General features: G+C 33.2%; 2 protein-coding genes and 1 long non-coding RNA gene across 3 annotated transcripts in view; 1 reads left to right on the top strand and 2 right to left on the bottom strand.

Moving 5' to 3' along the window:
* Positions 1–23,200, top strand: part of Smr (nuclear receptor corepressor smrter) — a 63,816-nt gene that overhangs the window by 19,776 nt on the left and 20,840 nt on the right. The window contains 8 exon segments of the mRNA XM_089173894.1: positions 5,689–6,547; positions 9,311–9,769; positions 9,854–10,156; positions 10,367–10,625; positions 10,628–10,785; positions 11,032–11,388; positions 11,601–12,391; positions 14,434–14,690. Of these exon segments, the coding sequence (XP_089030020.1) occupies positions 5,689–6,547; positions 9,311–9,769; positions 9,854–10,156; positions 10,367–10,625; positions 10,628–10,785; positions 11,032–11,388; positions 11,601–12,391; positions 14,434–14,690 (3,443 nt within the window).
* LOC149032160 (uncharacterized) lies at positions 1,879–5,680 on the bottom strand. The gene is made up of 3 exons (XR_016177013.1): positions 4,033–5,680; positions 3,795–3,915; positions 1,879–3,638 (listed from the first exon to the last, which is right to left on the bottom strand). It is a non-coding gene; the product is annotated as an uncharacterized LOC149032160 (long non-coding RNA).
* LOC107069623 (uncharacterized) lies at positions 15,295–19,308 on the bottom strand. Its single transcript, XM_089173895.1, has 3 exons — positions 18,119–19,308; positions 17,568–18,039; positions 15,295–17,495 (listed from the first exon to the last, which is right to left on the bottom strand). The coding sequence occupies exons 1-3, from the start codon at positions 18,462–18,464 to the stop codon at positions 16,049–16,051; spliced, it is 2,265 nt and encodes a 754-aa protein (XP_089030021.1). The 5' UTR covers positions 18,465–19,308; the 3' UTR covers positions 15,295–16,048.

Here is a 23,200-nt window from a genome sequence, read left to right as displayed (position 1 = left end):
GTTAGACGTTTTTTTATTGGTCTTTTTCAAATTATACGTATTGAAAATAAATCAAATAACGATAATATTGATTTAAAAATAAGATTATTTAATAAATCTTGTTTTAAAACGTGTGGGATGAATCGAAATAAATAAAGGCCTCAATAAAATAGAGTTCTATGAAGAAATTTGCGGAAGTGCGATGGATGTGATGGCGAAAGGGGTCTTGAAAACTAACTAATGCAGGGAAAAGGTTACACATGTACTGTTGCTGCTTCTGTTGGTGGTGTGCTGCTATTGGTAGATTATATACTACTGTGTTCTATGTATGTATTTGTGAATTGAACACATATATATAAACGGAAAGGCATGCAAGCAAGCAAGCAAAGTAAGTTTGAAAGCAAGACGAAAATGCGTGGTCGCTTGTGTGTCCCTGGAACTTCCGGCTTACATTCATACTCTCTCACGCGTTTATATACGTTGAAAACTTCTTGATACAAAGCAGAGCGTGCGCGGAGAGTAACAGCAATAGTAACAGCAGCAACAGCAGCAGCAACCTTATCGACTTTAGTTCGCACAAACAAGTCCGCGAACCAGGTGAAGCATGTGCAAAGGTCTTAAGACTTCGTTTCTTTAGTCTCTCTCTTTCTACGCCTTCAAACTTTTTCTTCTTCACAGGGTTTCTCAACCTAATTGTTTCTTTTTTTATAATAATAATTTTTTTTCTGGATTTTTGTATAGATCATATGTTTAATATTGCATAATACCTACTATGTTTTATTTCTTCTGTTTTTATAGATACTCTGAAATAAATAACAAGGTTATAAAAGGGTTGAATATATTTTCTTTTATCCCAAAGTTTTATCCCCTAACTCTCTCTTTCTAATATAAAAGAAGTTAACTTTCTAATCACTTTAAAGCCACACACACACACACATTTGAGATTCCATTTCTCTCTAATTTACGAGAATTAACTTGAAAACACGTTTTAAAATCTAACTTCGTAGTTTTCTTCTTTCCGATTGGTCAGATTAGTTCAACACTCCTTGCTGAATTCTATTGGTATATATGTTATACGTCTTTCTATTGGTCGAGTACTTTCATCTGTATTTTATTTATCTTCCTTCTTTATTCTCTTTTCCTATTAATAGAAAATGGTGTTAGAAAAGATTTTTAAACCCATTACTTCAGGAACGTATGTCACAGTGACGTATCATGAAAAGTTCAAAAAGAAATGTAACTTTTAATTGTAAATTTTGTTGTTGAAGGTTATAGGTTAGGTTATTTCGTAGAATTCAATTGGTTATATTTAGGATATGACCCTTTTATACCCAAATAATACGTGAAATATCAGATATTGTCTATTTAATATTAAAATGTTTGAACTATTTTCCATTTCGGTCATCTTTATTTTTGTCTTTTTCTTTCTTTCTATTTCTCTCACTTTTACTCAGTGACAAATTAATTTCAAACCTAAATTTATAAATACATATAGAAATGTCGGCGTTGACCCCAAATGCCAATTTAATTCAATTCCCCCATTTTTTTAACGTTTATTCTTTATCTTCATCTTCATCTTATCTTATTTCATAAATTTTATTCTAGGATATTTCCAAGTACACACACTGTTGGTATAAGGTTGAAAGTAGTCAACCGTAAAAACGTTTATCGATCGTTGCAAGTCAGGTTTTAACGATAAGATCGATTCGAAACATTTCCAAGTCGACGAACTATGCAAAAGATCCTTTTATTTAACTGTGTTTTATTTTATTATACTTAGAAAAGATAGAAACATAAAATAATATATATATATATGCTATATGTTTCTCATTAAATAGATTGAACGAAATAAAACATAAAAATTAAATTCATTTTGCAATTACTGAACCGATCTTAATGACGTTTTTTTTATTATTTTGTGTGATTTTATTCAATTTAACACATAGGATAGTTTCTATCGTGATTATTTTGATTTTTTTTTTCTTACTATTATTTAGAGGTTATCTAAGTCTCTAGATTCTGTAAATTTTCAATAGATGGCGCTGTATCAAAATACAATTATTTTGATATATTCACGTTATACGTTTTTTTTAGGTTTGCATACGACATAAATTAACCTTAGTTTATATATTTTTTCATATATTATTATTTTATGTATTCCATTATTTTGTGTGTTGTTATAATTTACTAAATAGTTTAAAATTATATTAAATCAACATTTATTATATTTAAAGGTTATCTAGGTCCTTAGATACTAAGTTTTTAATCAGATGGCACTGTATTACAATTCAATTATTTCAATTTACATATGACATAACCTTACTTTTTCTATTTTTTCGTGTATTATTATTTTATGTGTTGTTATAATTTACTAAATAGTTTATAGAATGATATTAAATCAACATTTTATAACAAAGCCACAGCAAAATCCGTGGCAGGAGAGCATCCTATTATATATATGTATATATTAATGAAAAAAAGTTTTCCCAAAAGTATTTTTTCGAAGGTAGGACGAAACGTGTTTCATTTACAAGCACGTTTTTCCTCCTCATTCTCACAGAGAGGTGTCCCGTTTTATGTAAGCTGCATAGCCTGCTGCTGCTGCGTTTCTATGCTTGTATGCAACGTTGTTACATAGAGGAGAGGTCTATCGATCCTAACGCTTCTCCCCCTTATTTACCCCTCTCCTCACCTCTCCTTCCCTTCCTGCTTCTCACTCCCTTTCTCCCTTTCCCCTCTTCACCACCCTATTTTCCTCTATGTATCTCTCTTTTTCTTTCTTCCACGTTCGTTCAGCGCGTCCTGCTTCTTGGTGAACACATATATATATATATATATATATATATATATATATATATGTATATGTGTGTATATAGCACCGTACAGCTGTGTTTGAGTTTTCCTATTTTCATGTCCACGTTTCGCTTTCTTCTCAGTATCGATCAACCAAAGCCAGTTCGTCCTCAAACTAAGGAAGAACTAACTCATCGTTACCCATAAAATTCTCCCATAAGACGACCACCACCACAACCCCTCAAGTATACTCAATAGAAAACTTTCTTTCCTGCTCGTCATCATCATTCTGTCAAATAGATTTAATAATTGTATTTTTTTGCTTACAGAATTATTATTCTGTACTTGTGCATATTTTTTTGTTTATTAAATAAATTCCCTATAAGGGCTCCATCAATTTTTCATTTACATGATTTCAATATGGTATATTGTATTTGTAAAATATATATATGTATATTGTGTTGTTCATGGTGATTTTTTAATTTTGTAATTTGAAAAGACTGTTGAGTGTTAAGTGCCTAGGGATAAATTGCTGGAATGTTTTTTTTCACATCTTTTTCTTGTCCCTGTCTTTTCTAGGGATATGACTGATCACCATAGGGGTCGATTGTCTTCTCTCTCTCTCTCTCTCTCTCTTTGAGGCTCATTAGAAAAAGAAAGAATAAACATAGTAGAGGAACGTATATCAAAGAGTAGTAGTGGGGGTTGTGTTAGAGGTGGGAGGGGGTCACTGACCGTTACGTCATCAAGTAACCATGGACTAGAGAAGACCATACGTTGACCGACCGCTAATTTTGATAATGTGTTGGAATTTCAATATTATATATATATATATATGTATATAAAACATACACATGTATATATACCTGAAATAATATTCGTAGAATTTTAAATATATCTATGGAAATTTTTATAAATGTCAGTATATATACTTACTATAGTAGTCGTAGTATATTAGTATATATACTGACTATGGTAGTAGTATATTACATATAGTATTATATATTAGTGTATATACTTACTATGGTAGTAGTATATTAGTATCATAAACATGGATATGCATACAAATTGTACATTTTATAATTTATATAAATTGTTTCTTTAAAAAATGTTTGTGCTTTTCGTTTTTCTTTTTTTAATAATCTGGAATATTTTAGAAATTGGCTGCCATAAGTATAATCTTATCACACAAGTTAGATATTTTTGTATATAAAATATATTAATCTTTTTTTTTTTTTTTAAATGAAAAGTATTTCTCACAATATTCTTCGCCTATCTTGTTTTTTTGATATCGTCACTTTTTTATTAGTCGAATTCTCAAGGTCAAAGGATGACTCACTTCCAGTAAATCGCGTTGATGGGTCAGTAATACGAAGAATGTTATGCGTTGCATCTGTCGTGTCCGAATTTATCTCATATATAACCGGACGTCGCTTTGAAAACTTCTTAGATATATATATCTTTCTCTTTCTTTCTAACACAAACTTATATATATATATATATATATATATATAGTAATCTCTGCAAATAAGTTACATGAGTCATAGAGAAAATAGATTCATTTATACATATAAATTTATTTAAATGTATAATTATATGTAGATAGGTTTTGAATAGAAAATGGCCGCCTTAGTAATGTTTATATAAACACGTATAAATATATTCTCATTAAAGTAATATTTCTCTGGAGAGAAGGAGAAGACGACGCAGCTGTTTAGAACAGAAAAGCGCATTCACCTTATCATCTGACGACAAGAATATAGTGGTAGTGTTGTATTTTATTCAAAAGCTGTGTGTGCGTGTGATTCTCCCCCTTTTCTTTTAAGCGCATGCGCAGTAAAAAAGTTGCGTAGTACGAGTATACGCACGTCGCATTCGTACGGAGCATGCGCAGAACGATAATCTCCGCCTCGCCACGTGCTGCATATACGGCGTCCATCATCATTCGCAATACCACGAGTGAGAACCAATAGCAACACTTTATTACGAATCGTCATTTTTTGAATATTCTCATTGGTTATATTTATTTCCTCTATTTTATCACACAATTTGAACTTCATTTTTTCTTGTGTACATACAAGAAATAAATATAATCATTGTTTTGATTCATCCTTTATTTAAATATAAACAAATATGCATATGTATATCTTATCTAGTTGTTCAATTTTAGTTTACAGTTATTCCCGATAAAGATAATAATTTTTTCCAATCATTTTTATTTTTGATATGTATCCCTTAAAAAAGTAACAAAATATAAATACTTATTTCTGTCACTAGGGCGGCATAGTGATCACCTCGATCCTAGTGACGTCACAGAAAACCTTTAATTATTTGTTCTGTATTTTGGGGATACTTGTATACACTGTGATCGTTCTTCTTATTCTCTAACTCCGTGTATAGGATAAAAAAGGAATTTGTGAAGTATACTTACATGAAGTATAATTACAAGACAGAAAAAATCAGAATAGTTTCTCTTATGTTTAGAAAGTCATCAGTGAGAATGTTAATTGATTGGATGTATATAGATATTAGTAAAGAGGTTTGGAAAGGTATCTAATTCGTTGGATTATAAATGAACAAGTTTAGTTATTTTGATTGTGAGTTAACTATTATAGTAAAGTAATCGTTATATTTGTGGTAAGAGAAAATAACGTGCGTTGTGTAACATAGGGAAATCGTTCCTAATATCTATATTTAATAGTCATTATTTAGAAATAGTGTATTTATAAAATTAAATGCTATATGCTAACTAACGTCTAACAATAATTCATTTAAAACTACTATTTTAAACAACACGTTAGATGATCTCATAGATTACCTAACCTAACAATACATCTTGCTAAAAACATTAATCATAGTTAAGAAATTTAATAAAAAAAGAAAAAAGATATTCTAACAAAAAATCTTCACTCGTAGGCCGACGCAGAATTACGTGAACATCAAAAGCAGCAGTAGTCCGGTATCACCAAGAACTGCCGGTGCAGGAACGTCGTATATCCAAGGAGGTGCAGCAGCGGCATCGTCAGCGGCTGCTGCAACGGGAGGAAGCGGTGCCACGAGCTCGGGTGCATCAGGTCCATCGAATAGCAGCAATAGCAGCGGCGCCGGCGGTGGCAATAGTGGTAATGGTGGTGGGGGAAGCATTAGCGTAGTTGGCGGTGGTGGCAGCACCGTCAACGCTGTAGTGGGTGGAGGAGGAGGGGGAGTGAGCGTGGTAACGCAGCCTGGCGGAGGAAGTGGAAACAGCGGGAATGGCGCCAACTGTTCAGTTGTTGGAGGAGGAGGAGGAAGTGGCAGTAGTAGTAGTAACAGTAATAACACCAGTGGAAATGTCAGTGGTGTTAGTGGTGTATCAGGGTCCAGTGGGAATCCAAATGGTGGTGTTGGAAGTGGTGGTGGAGGAGGTGGTAGCGGTACTGGCGGCGCCGGTGGTACTGGTCCACCATCCGGTTACGTTACTGTACCGATGCCAGGTGGTATACGATACATCCATTCTTATCCACAAACTTCATCGTCGGTATCCTCTGGTCCGTCGGTAGTATCATCGGGTTCAGCAACTTCAGCGGCAGCCGTAGTTGCGGTTTCAAACTCGGCATCAGCAGTCGCGGCCGCAGCCGCTGTTGCTGCTGCAGCCGCGGCTGCTGCTGCTGCTGGTTCTATACCACCAAATTCTGTACCAGCAACTGCATCAACCGCTAGCATCAGTCAAACACCACCGCCTCCTACGGGAAGCGGATATGTTCCGAGAGACGCCTATCGTGGCCCTACAACAAACGTAGGTATTTTTTCCCAACGAGAATATGCCGCCCTTTATGTTTCTCTTTTACTCCCCAACTTTTGTTTAGGGTTTTAAAAAAAGAGATTCTTTATCTTTCTTTCTTTCTCTCTTTCTCTTTCTCTTTCTCTTTCTCTTTCGTATTTCCTGTCAAACTGCGAACTTTCTAAAGGAATTTTAAAAGTGCCCGCCTTTTTGATCCGCCATGTTTGAACACCATTATTTAAACTCCTCTCGATTTCCCGCAACTTTAAAATCGATTTTCGATTACTTGAAGATCTTTGTTAAAGATAAATAATATGATTTAAAATATTACGTATTTCCGGATGACCAAGGATTTATTTTCGTCTGACGACAGTTATTTGTTTGATATCCTTATATTGCGTCATCGTATAACCAAACAATTTGTCTAATATTTTACACGTGGTAGATAGTATTGTGGAATTAGTAACAGTTTTCTTTTTATTTGAAATAAATGTTAAAAGTGTAGTGAGAATAATGAATTATTCAGAATTTATCGATTTGTTGAATGCTTTTCAAGAATGTTCAAATGATATATTCGATGCAGTGTACCTATATCGTTGCAAATTTCCTGATCGTTCATGTCACAATATAAAAGATGTACTAGAAACCAGAGAAACTTCAATTTTAATAACCAAATGGAGTGTAAAGTATAAAACAAAACCCAAAATTAATGAAGTTATTATCAGTGATCCTAAAAATCCGTTTAATCTTAAGGATGTAAAATATCAAGAATATAGTTTTTCTATTCCGTCATCCAATGTTCACCCCATAAAAATTTCAATCAAAGTATTCAAGACGGATTGTAATTGTCTATTAATTCAGGTATTTATACTAATCAATTATATTATTCAATTTAATAATTGCATTATTTGTTATCATATTGTCTACTTAAGATGATAATACCATTTCCTTGAAAAGAAGGAACAGAAAATTTGTTACGATAACTTCATTGGGTTCATGGTAATTGTGCATTTATGGTTGATTGCAGTAACTGCAATATGAAACATTCCACGTATGCACTCACAAGGAAAAATAAAATATAAGATATATACTTGAATGTAAGCCTAAGTGTACATGGTCCTGTCCTTGACTTTCACCATGTATCAGTCTCCTCTCTTTCTATTTTTTCTTTTCCTCTTTCTCATTGACAATCCAGTAATCAGTTCTTTCATGCAACCATTTTATTATTCTCCAAATGAAAGTACTTTTAAAAACTCTAATTGTAAGAGAAAAGATGTCGAACTATTTGATCATTGGTAATCGTATAAATATTGTTATACAAATTTAATTGGTGCAAGTTATCGAAGAATATATCTATGTATTATTTACATTTGTTTAAATATTCTACGTTGTATATAAAAGTTTGTTAAATTATTTTATTTGTACAAAACTCTCAATGGTGTATAATTTTGCATTAATTGTCGATAACATATTTTTCATATCGATCAAATAGTATATGAATCATCATAAGACTTATTTATAGTTATTACATACTTGATTAAGGTTTTATCAATGTTAAAAATAAAATATCTCAAAAAATATATGATGGAACAAGAGTTGATGTAGGCGAGTGAAAGTTGCATTGATCTAATCGTACCGTGTGTACATTAGTTGTATACATGTATATATATATGTACAAGGTGTCCTGTAATTAGCAATAAATTAAGTCGAAAATATAGAATTAAATTAGTATATTATTTTGTTATTGGGAATAAAATATATATATATATATATATATATATATAAATATAAAAAGTTAATTGAATATGTGTAGACTCATATCGAGTGCAACTTTGACAAACTAAAAACTTTATATGGTAAAAGTAAGAATATAACCTATATAAGAAGTATATTGTATATCAAAACACAATGTTTATAAACATATTAATAAACCCAAATTGTTCCAAGAAATATTAAACAGTAAGACAGGGAAAGTACATCAAATAGAAACTGAATGAAAACGTTAGTTTACTCGATAAACTTTCAAACTTATTTCTTGATAACATAACCTTATACAAATCAATTTTATTCTATATTTTTCACTAAGCATTTAATACAAAAACGATTTCTATTCTCTTGATTAAGATTGCTATATTATTCTTGTTGTTATTGTCCAGAATTATATTAATTGACGTATCTGTTGATATTATTTAAAATTAGAAAATGGCAAATGGGATAAACAAGATGACCTTTGTTAAAAAAAGTTATAATAATCGTCGATTTCCAGGGACACGCGACTAACAACATTCGGATGTATAATCAGCAATGTGCCCTCTTTAAACCGGGTCATCGATTTTCTTGAAATAGTTTATGCACGAGGATAGGATACTCTCGAGAGAAATAGAAAGAGAAAGACAAAGATATTATAAATGCAATAAATAAAAGAAGAATATACGATCCATAAATATAGATAAATTAACTCAATATTACAAAAATTACTCTTAATTACTAGTTCCCAAAAGAATACAAAATTGTAATTCGAATGGATTGATCTAAATCACTTAAAAGTTTTGTTTACAAATTCTGGTTTGTAGGTTATATCAAGGTTCCACATTTACAAATCTAATAATAATAATAATAATAATAATAATAATAATAATAATAATAATAATAACGTAGTTACAGCTAAAACAAAATAATAAACCTCCGTTTCTCTCTTTACCTAAGAAAAAAAGAAAAATAATAAATAATATCATTAATCAATAATAAGTATTAAATATTTAAATATTATTTTTTAAGGTGAACGAGAGGATTGCTATAAGCGTTAGCAGTAGTCCATTGTCACAAGTTGGATTGGGCGTCGGTGTAGTAGCTGGTGAATATGGAGCTGGTGGTAGTATTAATAGTGGTATGGGAAGTGGTAGAGGAGAAAGGCCAAGGATGTCCTTGTTGTCATCGGCATCAGTTGCCCCAGCACAAACACCGGCTGTGGGATCGGATTATCATATGCCAAGTGCGAGGAATCCAAGAGTAGGCCTTATACCCGTTCAAACGGATCAGTATGGTAGTCGTACTCCTGTTGAGATGACAACATTGCAAGATGCTCCGCCGTTCAAAAAGATACGCCTTGGTCCACCAACTCAGGTTCAAATACAATCACAATCTCAGTCACGATGTCAGAGTCTTCCACCAACCGATGCTTGCATCAAACAAGAACACGTTGTACCCTTGCAACAACCATTGAGGATAGACACTAGGGTTTGTATATTTTATAAAATCTCGTCATATGTTTTGGTAATATATTGATCTGATTGTTTATTTTGTTGTTGTTACGACGAATAGCCTGCCACAGGTGCGTACACACCTCAAACGGAAGCGATATCCCCAACGCTTCCGGAAACCAATACGCAAGAAGATGCACAGTTTCGTACTACGAAAGACGATCTTCTTCAACAGATTGGTAAAGTTGATCGGGAAATTGCCAAGAGGGAAACTCAGATTTTTAAACTTCGGAAAAAGTTAAAGGAATTGGAGGAAGCTGCTAATAAACCATTGGAGGCTAGCGGTCTTAAGCGACAAATAGAAGAACAGTCGCAACAACCAAAGCATCAATCATTGGCGCAGAAAATTTATGCTGAAAATAGAGTAAAACAATATTTTCTTTCTTACGAAATGATATATTCAAGATGTATCTTAAGTTCTTAAGTGGTTAACTATTTTTATTTAATATTTACACACGATATTATTTAATTAACTTAAGGTCATCTTGATATATTAGAATGAATTAATAATGAAATGAAAATGTATGATTTTCTTTATTTGTATCAATTGATTTCTATATTATTCTAATTGTAGAGAAAAGCGGAAGAAGCGCATAGACTTTTAGAAAGATTGGGTCCTAAGGTGGAATTGCCATTGTATAATCAACCATCGGATACCAGTGTTTATCAAGAAAATCGTACGAGGCATCAAACTTGTATGAGAGCTAGATTAATAATAAGATTAAGAAGGGAACATGCTGAAAGAGCGTCACTTCACAGGCAGCAGTCTCAATCTTATGCGATTCTCGTACAAGAATGGCATCGGAAGGTTGAACGATTGGAAGCAAATCCGAAAAAAAATCTAAAGAAGCGAAGAATCGTGAATTTTTCGAAAAGGTATTCCCCGAATTAAGAAAACAAAGGGAAGACAAAGAACGTTTCAACAGGGTTGGTGCTCGTGTTAAAAGCGAAGCTGATCTTGAAGAAATTATGGATGGTCTTCAAGAGCAAGAGGTATATTATTATTTTATACTATACACATTATTACTGTAATTATAAAAAAAAATTAAAAACAAATAACATTTGATATTGGTACTACATTGTCGGTAATTTACCGACGAGGTTCGACAATTTCGCCATCTGTTAGGATACTAATATACTATATTGAAATTCATAATTTATCGATCTTTTTTTTTTGTAATTTTTAATTTTAATTAAATTATAAATGAATAAATAATAATGTTTATTTAAATATTACAGATGGAAGACAAAAAAATGCGTTCGTACGCTGTCATACCACCTCTACTTTTGGATACCAAGCAACGAAGGATTGCATTTCAAAATCGTAATGGTTTACTTCAATTAGAGGAACTTGAAGCTTTACATAGTGAAAGAAAATTAATAAACGTATGGAGTTCTGTGGAACATGAATTGTTCAAAGAGAAATATTTGCAACATCCGAAGAATTTCGGTGCGATAGCACAATCTTTAGAACACAAGTCTGTTCCAGATTGTGTACATCATTACTACCTCACTAAGAAAGCTGAAAATTATAAACGATTGCTACGAAGATCTCGACAACGGGCACGCAGTGCTCGTAACAATCCTAATAATAAGGTTAATATATATAAAATACATTTATTTTATATTGGAATTGAACGGATAAAATTCTTGTAGATATATATGTAATATTTTATAATATGGCGTCCGACATGTTAATTTTGTATTGTACGAATACAGTATATCAAAAAGTGTTCATTACTTTGACTCGCGTATATTGGACAAATGAAAATATTAATAAATATAATATAATATAATATATTTTATAGGTAAATAATAGTAATTCTACTATTGGACCTATCGACATATTGACAACGGGAGTTACCACAAGGCTGCAACGTGAGCAGCAACAAAAGACGCAGGAAAATCCTCAGAATAATAATACAGCAACATCAGCAGCGGCAACATCATCATCATCATCTTCATCATCATCATCAACGGCGGCTACAACAACAACAACAACAGCAGCAGCAACAACAACAACATCATCTACAGCGACAACAACGACTACTACATCATCAACGTCGAGTATATCAACTGGTACAACTACTACAGCGTCCTCATCATCATCGTCAACAAGTACGTCGTCGTCGTCGTCGTCGTCATCATTGTCGTCGTCAACGTCGACGACAACTACTACGACTACTGGTGCAGCATCGACGACGACGACCACGACGACGACGACGACGACGACGGCTACGACGACGACGATGACAGGTGCTCAGGGTTCTCTGATTATGAGCACGAATATGTCTTCTACTGATTCTGTTACGACAGCAACGACAACGTTAACAACAGCAGCCACAACCAGCACCACCAGCACGACCAGCACGGCGACGATAGCAGCGACAACGATTAGTTCAATCCTGATGTCGATTTTCTCATCAACTACTACGACGACAGCACCGACTAATACGAAGGATAATAAAGAAGTCGGTAAAGAAAACAAGGAGAACAACAAAGGGGTGGATAACAAGGACTCCTCGCATATTATTAAAGTTGACGTTAAAGAAGAATCCATCACGGATAATAATCCTACCAATAAGGACGTCAAAGTCATGTACGTATTTTATAATCATCCGACATTGATTAGGGTTTTTTTTATTTTATAAGAATTCCAATTATTGAAAAGATCATTATGTTAAATATTCTATTACTGAATTTCCCTAGGGGTTTCTAGTTTGCGTTAGGTTTCAATTATTTATTCTATCAATTTTTATTATATCAAAGATCGTAGTATTATATTATTATTATTATTATTATTTATATACTAAAAATTTATTTATTTACTAAAAAAGTTTTATTTAAATTAATTTAAAATATTAAATATTTTATAGTAATATTTAACATTTACTATAGGGAATAATTCAGGGTTTGGAAACCCTGTAGGACTAATTGAAATTATTATAAATAATTATTGAAGATATATATATATATAGGAATGTTTGAACAATCCCAATCTCATTGAGTTATTCGTTCATTTTATTTTATTTTTTTAAACTATGGAATCTCTCTTCATAACATGGGACGGGGGTTGGGGGATATGATTCGAGTAAAATTGGAAAGAAAAGTAGGATGATTGTTGGAATAAGATTTATTTTTCAATTCGTATATATATATTCGTATATATATATATATATATATTGCTCCAATTGATTCTGATTTCTATAAAAGCTGGGGATGGCCTGATTGAATGAGTCGTTTCCATTGGGTGAAAGATATTCAATGTGCAAACAAAGCCCGCGATATTCACCGGAACAACTCACTTCATCCCCCTCTCACTGCTCTCATACTCTCGTCTTCTTCCTGATCCTCTCTCAGAACCACCGTCTCTCTTTCTACCTCTATCCTCCTCATTTGAGAAATCACTCAGAATTCTCGATATGGTCGTCTCTTTCTGATTTCATATGATTATAACCTAAAAAAAAAAATCTTTTCACTTTTTATCTCTTTCTCTTTCTCTCTTTCTCTTTCTCTCTTTCTGGGTGGTGCATATTTAATGTTAAATTATACACACACATATATGTAAAAGCTTGTTTTAATTCAACTACGATCTTTCAACTATTGCATTAAATATTATATCACAAAAAAATTTAACTCGTGGATAAGGGAAGTAGTGGGGGTGGGGGGAGAATTTACGTAATAATATTCAGTCAAAGAAACGAATTTACATTATGGAAGTTTAATCGATAGGAGATTGAGGAAGGGGAGGGGTATGTAGAGGTAAAAAGGGTACTAGGAGGAGGAGGTACTAGGGATACTTAAGTGGGGTTTCATGAAATGTAGGATGAGGAAGAAGAGGGGTAGTTCAGATGAAGAGGAACAGTGGGAATAGGATGATGATAGATTTAAGGGTGAGAAGGGAAAGGAGGAATGGGTGTAGAGGGAAGAAGAAGAACCAGTTATTAGCAGATTGTAATGCTAATCAATGGTTACTGGTTTAGTGGATTATATTTACTCAACTCTACCATCCATCCATCCATCCATCCATCCTCATAATTGAATTGATCATATTAGAAATTTCATAATACCCTTTTGCTGTTATCAATGATTGAAAGACAATATATATATATTGAGAAGAATAATTGTTATTAATTTGACATATAACAAATAGTTTTCAAGGTTGTGTAACTGAGATTTCATATCTATTTTTATAGGAATATATTTTCTATTTATTTTCTTTTTTTTCTTGTTAGAAAATTTTAAACAATTCCATATAGGAACTTTGTTCAATATTTGATATTAAAAAACAAACAGTATGGGTATTGGTGGAGGGTTGGGAGGTGGGATTGTTAAATCAAACAATTTTGTGATTCGGTGTAATGTTTTTCAAATTACTTTGCAAAATAAAATATTTATAGGTTAGATTCTATTTGGGGAAGGGATAGGGGTAAGAATAATCATACAAGTTTATGCAATAATAATAATAATAATAATAATAATAATAATAATATTTAATTTTGTGTTGGTTAGTTTAGAATGTTTTTCAAATTACCTTGCAAAGGAAAATTGTTATATATTAGATTCTATTGGAGGAATAATTATATAAGTTTATGCAATAATAATAATAATGATATTGAATTGTTTGTTTGGTTTGTTTAGAATGGAAGGTAAAAATACGTTGTCAGGATCAGCAGCAGCGTGTTCGTTAAACGTCAACACCACCAATGTACCTGCCATGCAGTCCGAGTTTAAGGATACGGGTAAAAAGAAGACTAGTTGTAGGGAAACAACCGGTGGTAATAATAGTAGTGGTATTAATACGGCAGCTACTAGTAGGATTAAGGATAAGAAAAAAGAAAATCATGCCAATCCAATGGAAACCAGTGATGAAGAAGCACAATCCACGGATATCATTGGTGAGTACATTCAATTATTTTTCTTTTTCTTTTTTTTTTATATCGTGCATTCGCATAAATATGTTTGGTGCTTTTTTCTTTCTTTTTTTTCTTTTTTTCTTTTGGTTACAAAAGTTACATGAGGTCTACTAGGAAGATTGGTCAGGATTATTAGGTCCTTGTGATGCTAATTAAAACTTAAATGAAAATATTTCCCCAAGACCACGAGAATAGTTGTTTTACTTTTTTTTTCTTTTTTTTTCTAAATAATATTTTTTCTTGTCGTTCTTCATTTTTTTTTTTATTATGACTAAATGAAACTTTTGTTTTATTTTATTTTTATATTATATTATTCTATATTATATTGTGTTCTATTATATTATATTATATGTGTTATATTTAATTTTAAATGTGTTCAAATATTCAGAACAGTTAAATTGTTACATTGTTCTTTTTTTTAAACGATTTATACAGTGTGTGTTTTATTTTTTTTTTTTAATCTTACCACATATTTTATATAATTGCGTTCAATATATTTTTTATGTTACTCAATAAAATTAAATGAAATTTTTCATTCTTGTAAGATCTCTCGCATTATTGGTAAATATTTTATTTATATATTTAATATAATATTATAATATAATATAAATAATAATTTATTAATACAAGTATCTATCAATTTCATCACATTAATTAAATTAATAAATTAACTGTTGTATAATTGGACTTGTTTGTTAAGTATTTTACATCTAAATTATTTATACAAGTCAAATTAATAGTTAAATGATTAATTGCATTACAATCATTTGTAATTATTATTTATCTATGATACCACATTAATCTTGTGATGTTTTTTTTAATTTATCTTATTATAATATTGTTAAATAATTATAAATTGAGTAATTGTAACGTAATAACGGTTAGAACCACCTCCTACCCCATTATTGAATCAACATTTTCAAGAAATTCACTTTTTTTTCTTTTGTTTCCCATTTAATTCAAATTTCTATCTATGAGAGAGGGGTGGGGGGAAACAATGATATGTTATTAATTATTATACAGAAAATCAATTGATTATCATTGAAACAAACTAACGAACTATATATATATATATTTTAACACACACATTCTTCTTTTACTCACATATACAGGTGGCACAGATTTTGATTAATTTGTGATACGATTTTTGTTTCTTTTTTTTATAAGATTTAAAATTCATTTATGAGATGTTTAATTTATTGACATGAATAATAATGCGTATTAATTAATTAATTAATTAATTATTATTATTATTATTAATATTATTAATTCATTTAAAATTCGTTTGAAACACCTGTTTTCACACACATTCACAGAAAAAAAAACATAGTTCACTCTGTTCATTCGTGATTGGTTGTGGTGGTGGGTGTTGGTGTATCATCAACAACATTAGGTTGAGTTATTGATTCTTGATCATTATAATTAACAACGTCGTCCCTGTTGTTAACCCTAGGATTATCATCGATATTAGCGTGACACAATTTTCTATGCTTGTGTACAAAATAATAACTTGGAAATTTGCATCCACATATTTTGCAGGGATAATATTGAACGTTCAAATCCAATAATCTAACTTCTCTTCTGTTTCTGGTACCATCTTGACGATTTCTTTCACCACCACCACCACCATTACCACCGGTTGTTGTTGCTGTTGTTGTAGTAGTTGCTATTGTTGTTGTTTCATTATTGCTTGATGATCTGGTTGGTAACAAATGTCTTTTAGCGTGTTTTCTATAACAATATTGCGATTTGAATGTATGCCTGCAATAACCGCAACTATAATTGCCAACATTGTTGCTAGTTGTTGTAGTAGAATCATTTGTTTGTGAATTTATCATAGGATCTATCTGACAATTTCGTATTCTTGTGGTATTTGGTGTTAACATGGAAGTTCTACCACCACCACCACCATTTTCATCATTTTCGCATGGTGGTCTAGTTGTTTCTTCAATACAATGCCTTTGCAAACGTGCTTGAGATAAAGTATAATTTTCATTTAACACACGATGAAATTTAACTGGACCATCGCAACAAGCAACGTCATAAACCACGGATAAAACACTGCTGCTGTTGTTATTGGATGATGAGGGATCATTTATATTGTTCGTATTGGTATTATTGTTGTTTTGATTATTATTGTTGTTGTTATTATTATTGGGTATTCGATTTTTTCGTCTATGGGATGGTCTACGTTCACGATCCATTTCATTGATGGTCAAACTTTTAGGTATATCGGTGTTGTTGATTCTTGAGGGTGAGTTTCCGATTGAATTTGAATTATCATTTGATCGTCTACGTTGATTATTCGTTGTCGTACCTGTCGTTGTTTCTTCTGCTGTTGTTGTCGTCGTCGTTGTGGTTGTACTAATGGTGGTAGTAGTTGTTGTCATAGTTGAACAAGTTGTGTCAATTATATGAGATGATGATTCTGATTTGAAATGAACAACATCTCTTCGATCTATCGGATTATTCATTTTTTTCCCACGTCTGGATGATGACGATGGTGAAGGTGATCGCGATAATGACGAGGAACGCGGTGACACTGCTGATGGGGATGAAGATCTCGATGCGAATGCATTGAACGCTGCTGCAGCTGCAGCTGCAGCCGCCGCTGCTGCTGCTGCTGCTGCTGTCGCGTTTGCATATGGATGAGATGAAACTTGTGGTGAAATGGTTTCCGGTGTTGTCGATCTCGAATGGGATCGGGATTTCACGTTGATCGTTCGTTTGTTTAATTGTCGCGTTGGCGAGGATCTCGGTGATCTCGAAATTTCTCTATTGGTTGAGCTAATAAAAACAAAAGTAATTTTATATAATCAGAAAACCTAGTTGAAAATATAAGAAAAATTGATGGCTAACCTGTAATGGGTGCTAGAAGATGATGGTTCTTGAGTTTCTTGAGTACTTAATGTAGGAATGACCGATAAGTTAGGTGAAACGGATGGTGGTATTAGGACAGTAGTTGGTTGCATTTGAGGTAAATGCGGTGGTAGACCGACGGACGTTGGTGCTGTCGCAGTTGAAGGATAAATTGAGCTCGTTTGAGGCCAACACAAAGGTGGTCCCAATACCAATCTATTTGGTATTGGTCTGAGTATACTTCCAGGACCTGAATTGGATGTTGACGTTGATGTAGAAACTGGTGGTATTGGTATAGGTGTTGGTAAAGGAGGGGGTGCTCTTAATCTGAGTAAAGCAGCTCTGCATTGTTCCAATGCACCTGGCATATGCAACAAATGAGTTGCCAATAGTACACTGTAAACATTGTCTAATGTTACTTCCAATCTACCTGTGTACATGTAATTTAGCAATGGAGCAAATGCTTCTCCACCTGAAACAATCAAAACGTGTTGTTTCCTTATCATCATCAATTAAACACTTCTTCATTTAACGTTTCGTTTAGAAATTACCGATAGATGATACTGAAACAGAAGTAACCGGTTGTTGTCGCGTATGTTGTTGTCCACCTATAATACCGGAACTTGTCGAGCTAGTAGAACTCCCCGAATTCAATCCGCCACAAGTGCTGGCAAAGTTTGGCCCATTATTCGAACTGTTGTTAGCTGCTGCACTAGCTAGCAAAGCCTTCAAATAGCCACTGTGTGCAGCTAAAATACCCTTGTGTGCAATGAACTGATGTTCTCCCTCGTTACCAACTCTGATCACTGTATCGGGTGGTGATAATGTTTCTTGCAAACGATTATAATTATCCGCAGCGTTATCGTCACCGAACCAAGCTCTGTACAAACTGTACATTCTGATAATATTTATATTTCAAGGATTAACAATTAAATAATCATTTTATTAAACGAACAATACGCGATCCATAATTTCGCGAATCTTCGAAGAAACTCACTTCTATCTATTAACCGCTATTTGGAATTAAATAAAAAGAAAAAAGGAACACTTGACAGGTGATTAAAAGAAGAATTAATGAAACCCCGTTATCCCGCGATTGATAAGATGAAAATGATAAGAGAAGAACACCACCAGTAGAGAGATAGGTGTAGCGACGGGGATCACGGTTCTCCGTGATTTGAACGCCAGAGTTGGATAGCAGGATTGTCGTTTCCACCTCCATCGAACCTATCAGCTTTTACCCTTTCCATCTTGTCCTCGCTGTCTCCACCTCGTTATTATTGTCGTAGTACCGGTTAACAGTGTGTTTGCGTGCATATGCCTAGTTTGGGTGTGTGTATATGTGTGTGTATATAGGTGGATATATAAATGTGTCCGATTTGCGCTAGCTTTTTCTGTATCATCCCCGTTCACCCTCCAACCCCCTCGTGTTCCCCCAGAAAGTTTCATCCTGCGCGTTGGTTCGTAGGGAACCACCAGTCATCGCACGCCGCGCCCCAACCCTCTATCTATGAAGATCCGCCCCTGAGTTGTGCAGATTGGATGTTCTCCTGTCTGCTGCTACGGTCATGGTACACACCACCAAGTGTGTTGCACGTGCGCCGACGACTCATTTCCTTTCATCACATTCCTTCTTTCTCTTTCAATCTCTAACTCCGTGTTTTTCTCTGTGTCTACCTGTAGGAGGGGACTTCTCTCTCTGTTCTGAACCCTTCTCGATCTTTCGACTAGGTTTTTCTTCGATTTCATGATCCTTCTCTTTCTTTTTCTTAAACTTTAGAAAAATTACAAAAGAAATCCTAATTTTGTTTTTTAATTCAATCAGATTCCAATAAGGGAAGTTCTATCTATTGGGTTGACAATTTGTCTTAATAATGATCGAAGTATTTATTTTTATTAATTTCTTTGAAGAATTTTAGGATCCTATTGTCAACGGGAATGTGAAATAATATGAATGGTCGTGTGTTAATATAGTAAATACAGTAAACCAAACCTCTTCCATCTATTGTGCTGACAATTTTTCTTAATAATGATCGAAGTATTTATTTTTAAGAGTTTGTTTGAAGAATTTTAGGATCCCATTGTTAACGGGAATGTGAAATAACAATGGTCGAGTGTTAAGGGTAATTATTGTTCTTTAAAATGACAGAAGTTTATACATAGGGTAGTGTGTACGATCGTTGGTGAAAGAGGTTAAAGAAGAAAAAGAAAAAGTACTCGTAAAAACATACACTCCATTGTAAAAGAAAAAGAGAAAGAGAGAGATAAGAGAGTAGACTAACTAGATGAGAAGAAGAGGAAGAAGAGAAGAGTGTTTTTTGGGTAACTTCAAGTGTTCAGCCTCTCTTTTTTGGGTGGAGATGATGCGTCTTTTACCGTTCGTTCTCTTCATCTTTCTCTCGTTTCTTTTTTTTTTTCCTATCATCATCGTCATCTCATCTCTTTCTCCCACTTTTCTTTCTTTTTATTTTTTCTTTTTATCTTCTTCTTTCTCTCTTTCTCTATCAGTTCTATCTTTCAAGCCAGGTTTGGTCTCTGATGTTTTTCATTAAATTAACTCACGGCACGACGAGAAGAGGAGGAACAGAAGGGGGGGGGTGAGTATTCCTTCTCTTCTCTTGGGGTGTTTGCATAATATCGTTTATAATTCACGTTGCGCTGAATCCCACTTTATTCTGGCCTCATACCTACCTAACGTAGGTGGGTGTAGGTTTTCTCGTTTACTTTCTTTCTTTTCTCTCTTTCTATCTTTTACAACCCTCGACTACTACTACTACCCTACTACTACTGCTACTACCCTTCTTTTGCGACGAGGTTTACTACGTACACTCTCTTTCACTCATTCCTCTTACGCTCGTGCCGGCCGTTCTTCTTCGTAGTTCGGTAGAAAAGAGAAATTGAGCGGTTCATATAAAATCGGTTGGGTTGCATGGTTTGGTGTATTGCTACTGCTACTACGACTAGAAGGGGTTGGTTGGGGTTTGAGGGTTGAGGGGTTGAGGTTTCACAGTACTTTCAGTACCTTCTTTTACAAATACCAAGATTTATTTTTATTTAGTCGTTAGAACTCATAGACAACATTTACAGGGACTGTTTAACTATATATCTATTTAATATTTAATAAACTAATCGATAATATAATTCTAAACTATTTAGTAAATTATAACAACACATAAAATAATAATATACGAAAAAATTTCAAAAGTAAGGTTAGTTTTATCGAAATAATTAAATTGTAATACACCGCCATCTATTGAAAATTTCCAGTATCTAAAGATTTATAATGCTGACAACATATTTGTTATTCGATGATTGTAAATTCATCTTGAACTATGATAGACGACGTGTATACACGTCGTGAATAAAATTATTGTCTCCAAAATGTCTCTTTTATCCCATCATTTGTGGCGACACATTTTTAGGTTATACACTTTTCAAAGAAATATGGTGGAACGAGGGACGGTAGTGGTGGTCGTGTGGTGGTAGTGGTGGCAAGAGGAGGGGTATGGGGTGGGGGGTCATCACAGTTAACTGCCTGTGATTAAGAGGTATTCAAAAGTTGATCTTTTTTGTTTGTTCCTATAAAAGTTGGGTTGTTGTGTTAGACTATGCAAAAAGAATAATAATTGTTGGGTCATTATTATTAATGTTGGTATATTATATATTGAAAGAGATTTGTTGAGCTAGCGCAAATATGTTAAACACAAAAAAAGAACAAAAATAACAATAATGCAGCAAAAAAAATAAAAAAACTATGTTGCAGTTTATTCTCGGATAATAATTTGAATAGGAACGATTCAGGAATAGTTCTTTTTTATCGAGATTCCTATACCCCCACCCCAACCTCCTACCAGAAAAGTATAATTCCTTTGTAGAAAGTATAAATCACCCCCACACACACATACACACAAGTAGTTCATGCCATTGGGATGCCTAAGTTTCTCATTCTCTCTCTCTCTTTCTAGTTTTTTTTTCTTTTCTTTTTCTTTTTTGTATTTTACTAACAGCGAGAAGGAGAAGAAGAGAGTGTACCTCACAAAAGGGCTCAGAATTTCTAAAACAGTCCTCTAATAGGGAAAGTCGTCGACGGGAAAGCCCATGCCCATGATTGCTGTCACTATACACCATCACTATCTCACTATCACCACCATTACCACTACCCCACCACATACCATCGTGGCGCATAAACAAACGGGAATTGCCCAACGAGAGAGAGACGAGGAATCCCGTCGCCGGTTGAGTTTTGAACGGGATATACACAACGATTACGCACATTTCCCAGGAGGCCAAAGCTTCAAATCGAAGCTAACACAGACGCTAAACCAACCCCCTACCTCCCAACCCCAACCCCAACCCCCTTCTCCTACTCTTCCTATCTTTTACCATCTCATACTAACGTATTTCCTTTTTCATCTTCTTCGTATCTAACCTTACTACTACTAATAACAACCAATGCTATCATCACAACCACTTTATAACCTACTCTTTCGTAACGAATGTACTCTATTGGCTGTTGGGGGGCTGGGGGTTGTTGTGGGTTGGGAGTTATGGGGACTGATGGAGACCTTAACTAGTTCTTCTCATCGTCATCGTTTTTATTTATTTTTTAATTCATTGATTTTCATTGTAGTATTTTTCTAGAATTATATTAGGCTAGTTTCTTGTTTTTTATTGCTATTTTTAAGTTGAGTTTGAATTTTGGTTTTGTGGAATTTTAGAAAGTCAAATAAAATGTTAATGAGGATGTATTAAATTTGAAAGTTATCATTTTTGTTAATAAAAATGTTAAACGTTGATTTGGGGGGGGTACTACTTTACTTGTACACTTGGAAAAAATCAATTATTACAGGTTATAATTGTCAAGGATTTTGTATTAGGTTTGGTGGATTTTTAGGAATTCAAATAAAATATTAGGTTATTTAATTTGTAATAAACTTTCTAACCAACAAAAATATATTTCTAGGTATCACATTATTATCCAATAAGAAATGTTTAAGATTTCAATAAGTTAGGATCATATCATTTAACCCTTTAATGATCTTTGTCATGGAAATGGTGGAAAACTTATATTATTAATAATAATCACCCAATAAACTTTCATAGAAGATTACCAATCAAAATATTAATATTCCTAGGTGGTACACAACATCATAACCTAACCAAATCTATGTTAACCAATTATTTTTACCTAACATCATAACCTAACCTAAAAATATTAGTATTCCTAGGTAATACACAGTGATCCCAGTGATCCAAAAACAAAATCGAGACATATCGAAAATTATATTTACATATCGAATTATCGTAAAATTATCGTACAAGTTGGATTTACGATCGTACAATGCTTCTAATTATGTGACGTGTACGATAATTATCGTACGAATGGGATCACTGGTAATACACCACATCATTAACCAATTAAAAAAATATATTAAAAATTTGGACATATAAGAAAGAGGGGGGGTTATATCATAGTTAACCCCTTGATCTTTGCTGAAGGAAAAATAGTGAGATCTTAAAAATGGGAATACAAGTATAAGGAATAGAGGAAAAAAATACGTGGTAGAAGAAGAAGATAAAGAAAAAAGAAAAGGAAAAGGTTACTACTACTACTATAACCCAACACCACTACC

The sequence above is a fragment of the Polistes dominula genome, unplaced genomic scaffold (genome assembly GCF_049000335.1).
Source record: "Polistes dominula isolate Pdom_NZ unplaced genomic scaffold, Pdom_raw_medaka contig_75, whole genome shotgun sequence".
NCBI lineage: Eukaryota > Metazoa > Arthropoda > Insecta > Hymenoptera > Vespidae > Polistes > Polistes dominula.
The sequence above is the reverse complement of the archived record's forward strand: the minus strand, read 5'-3'. Positions and strand labels throughout refer to the sequence as shown.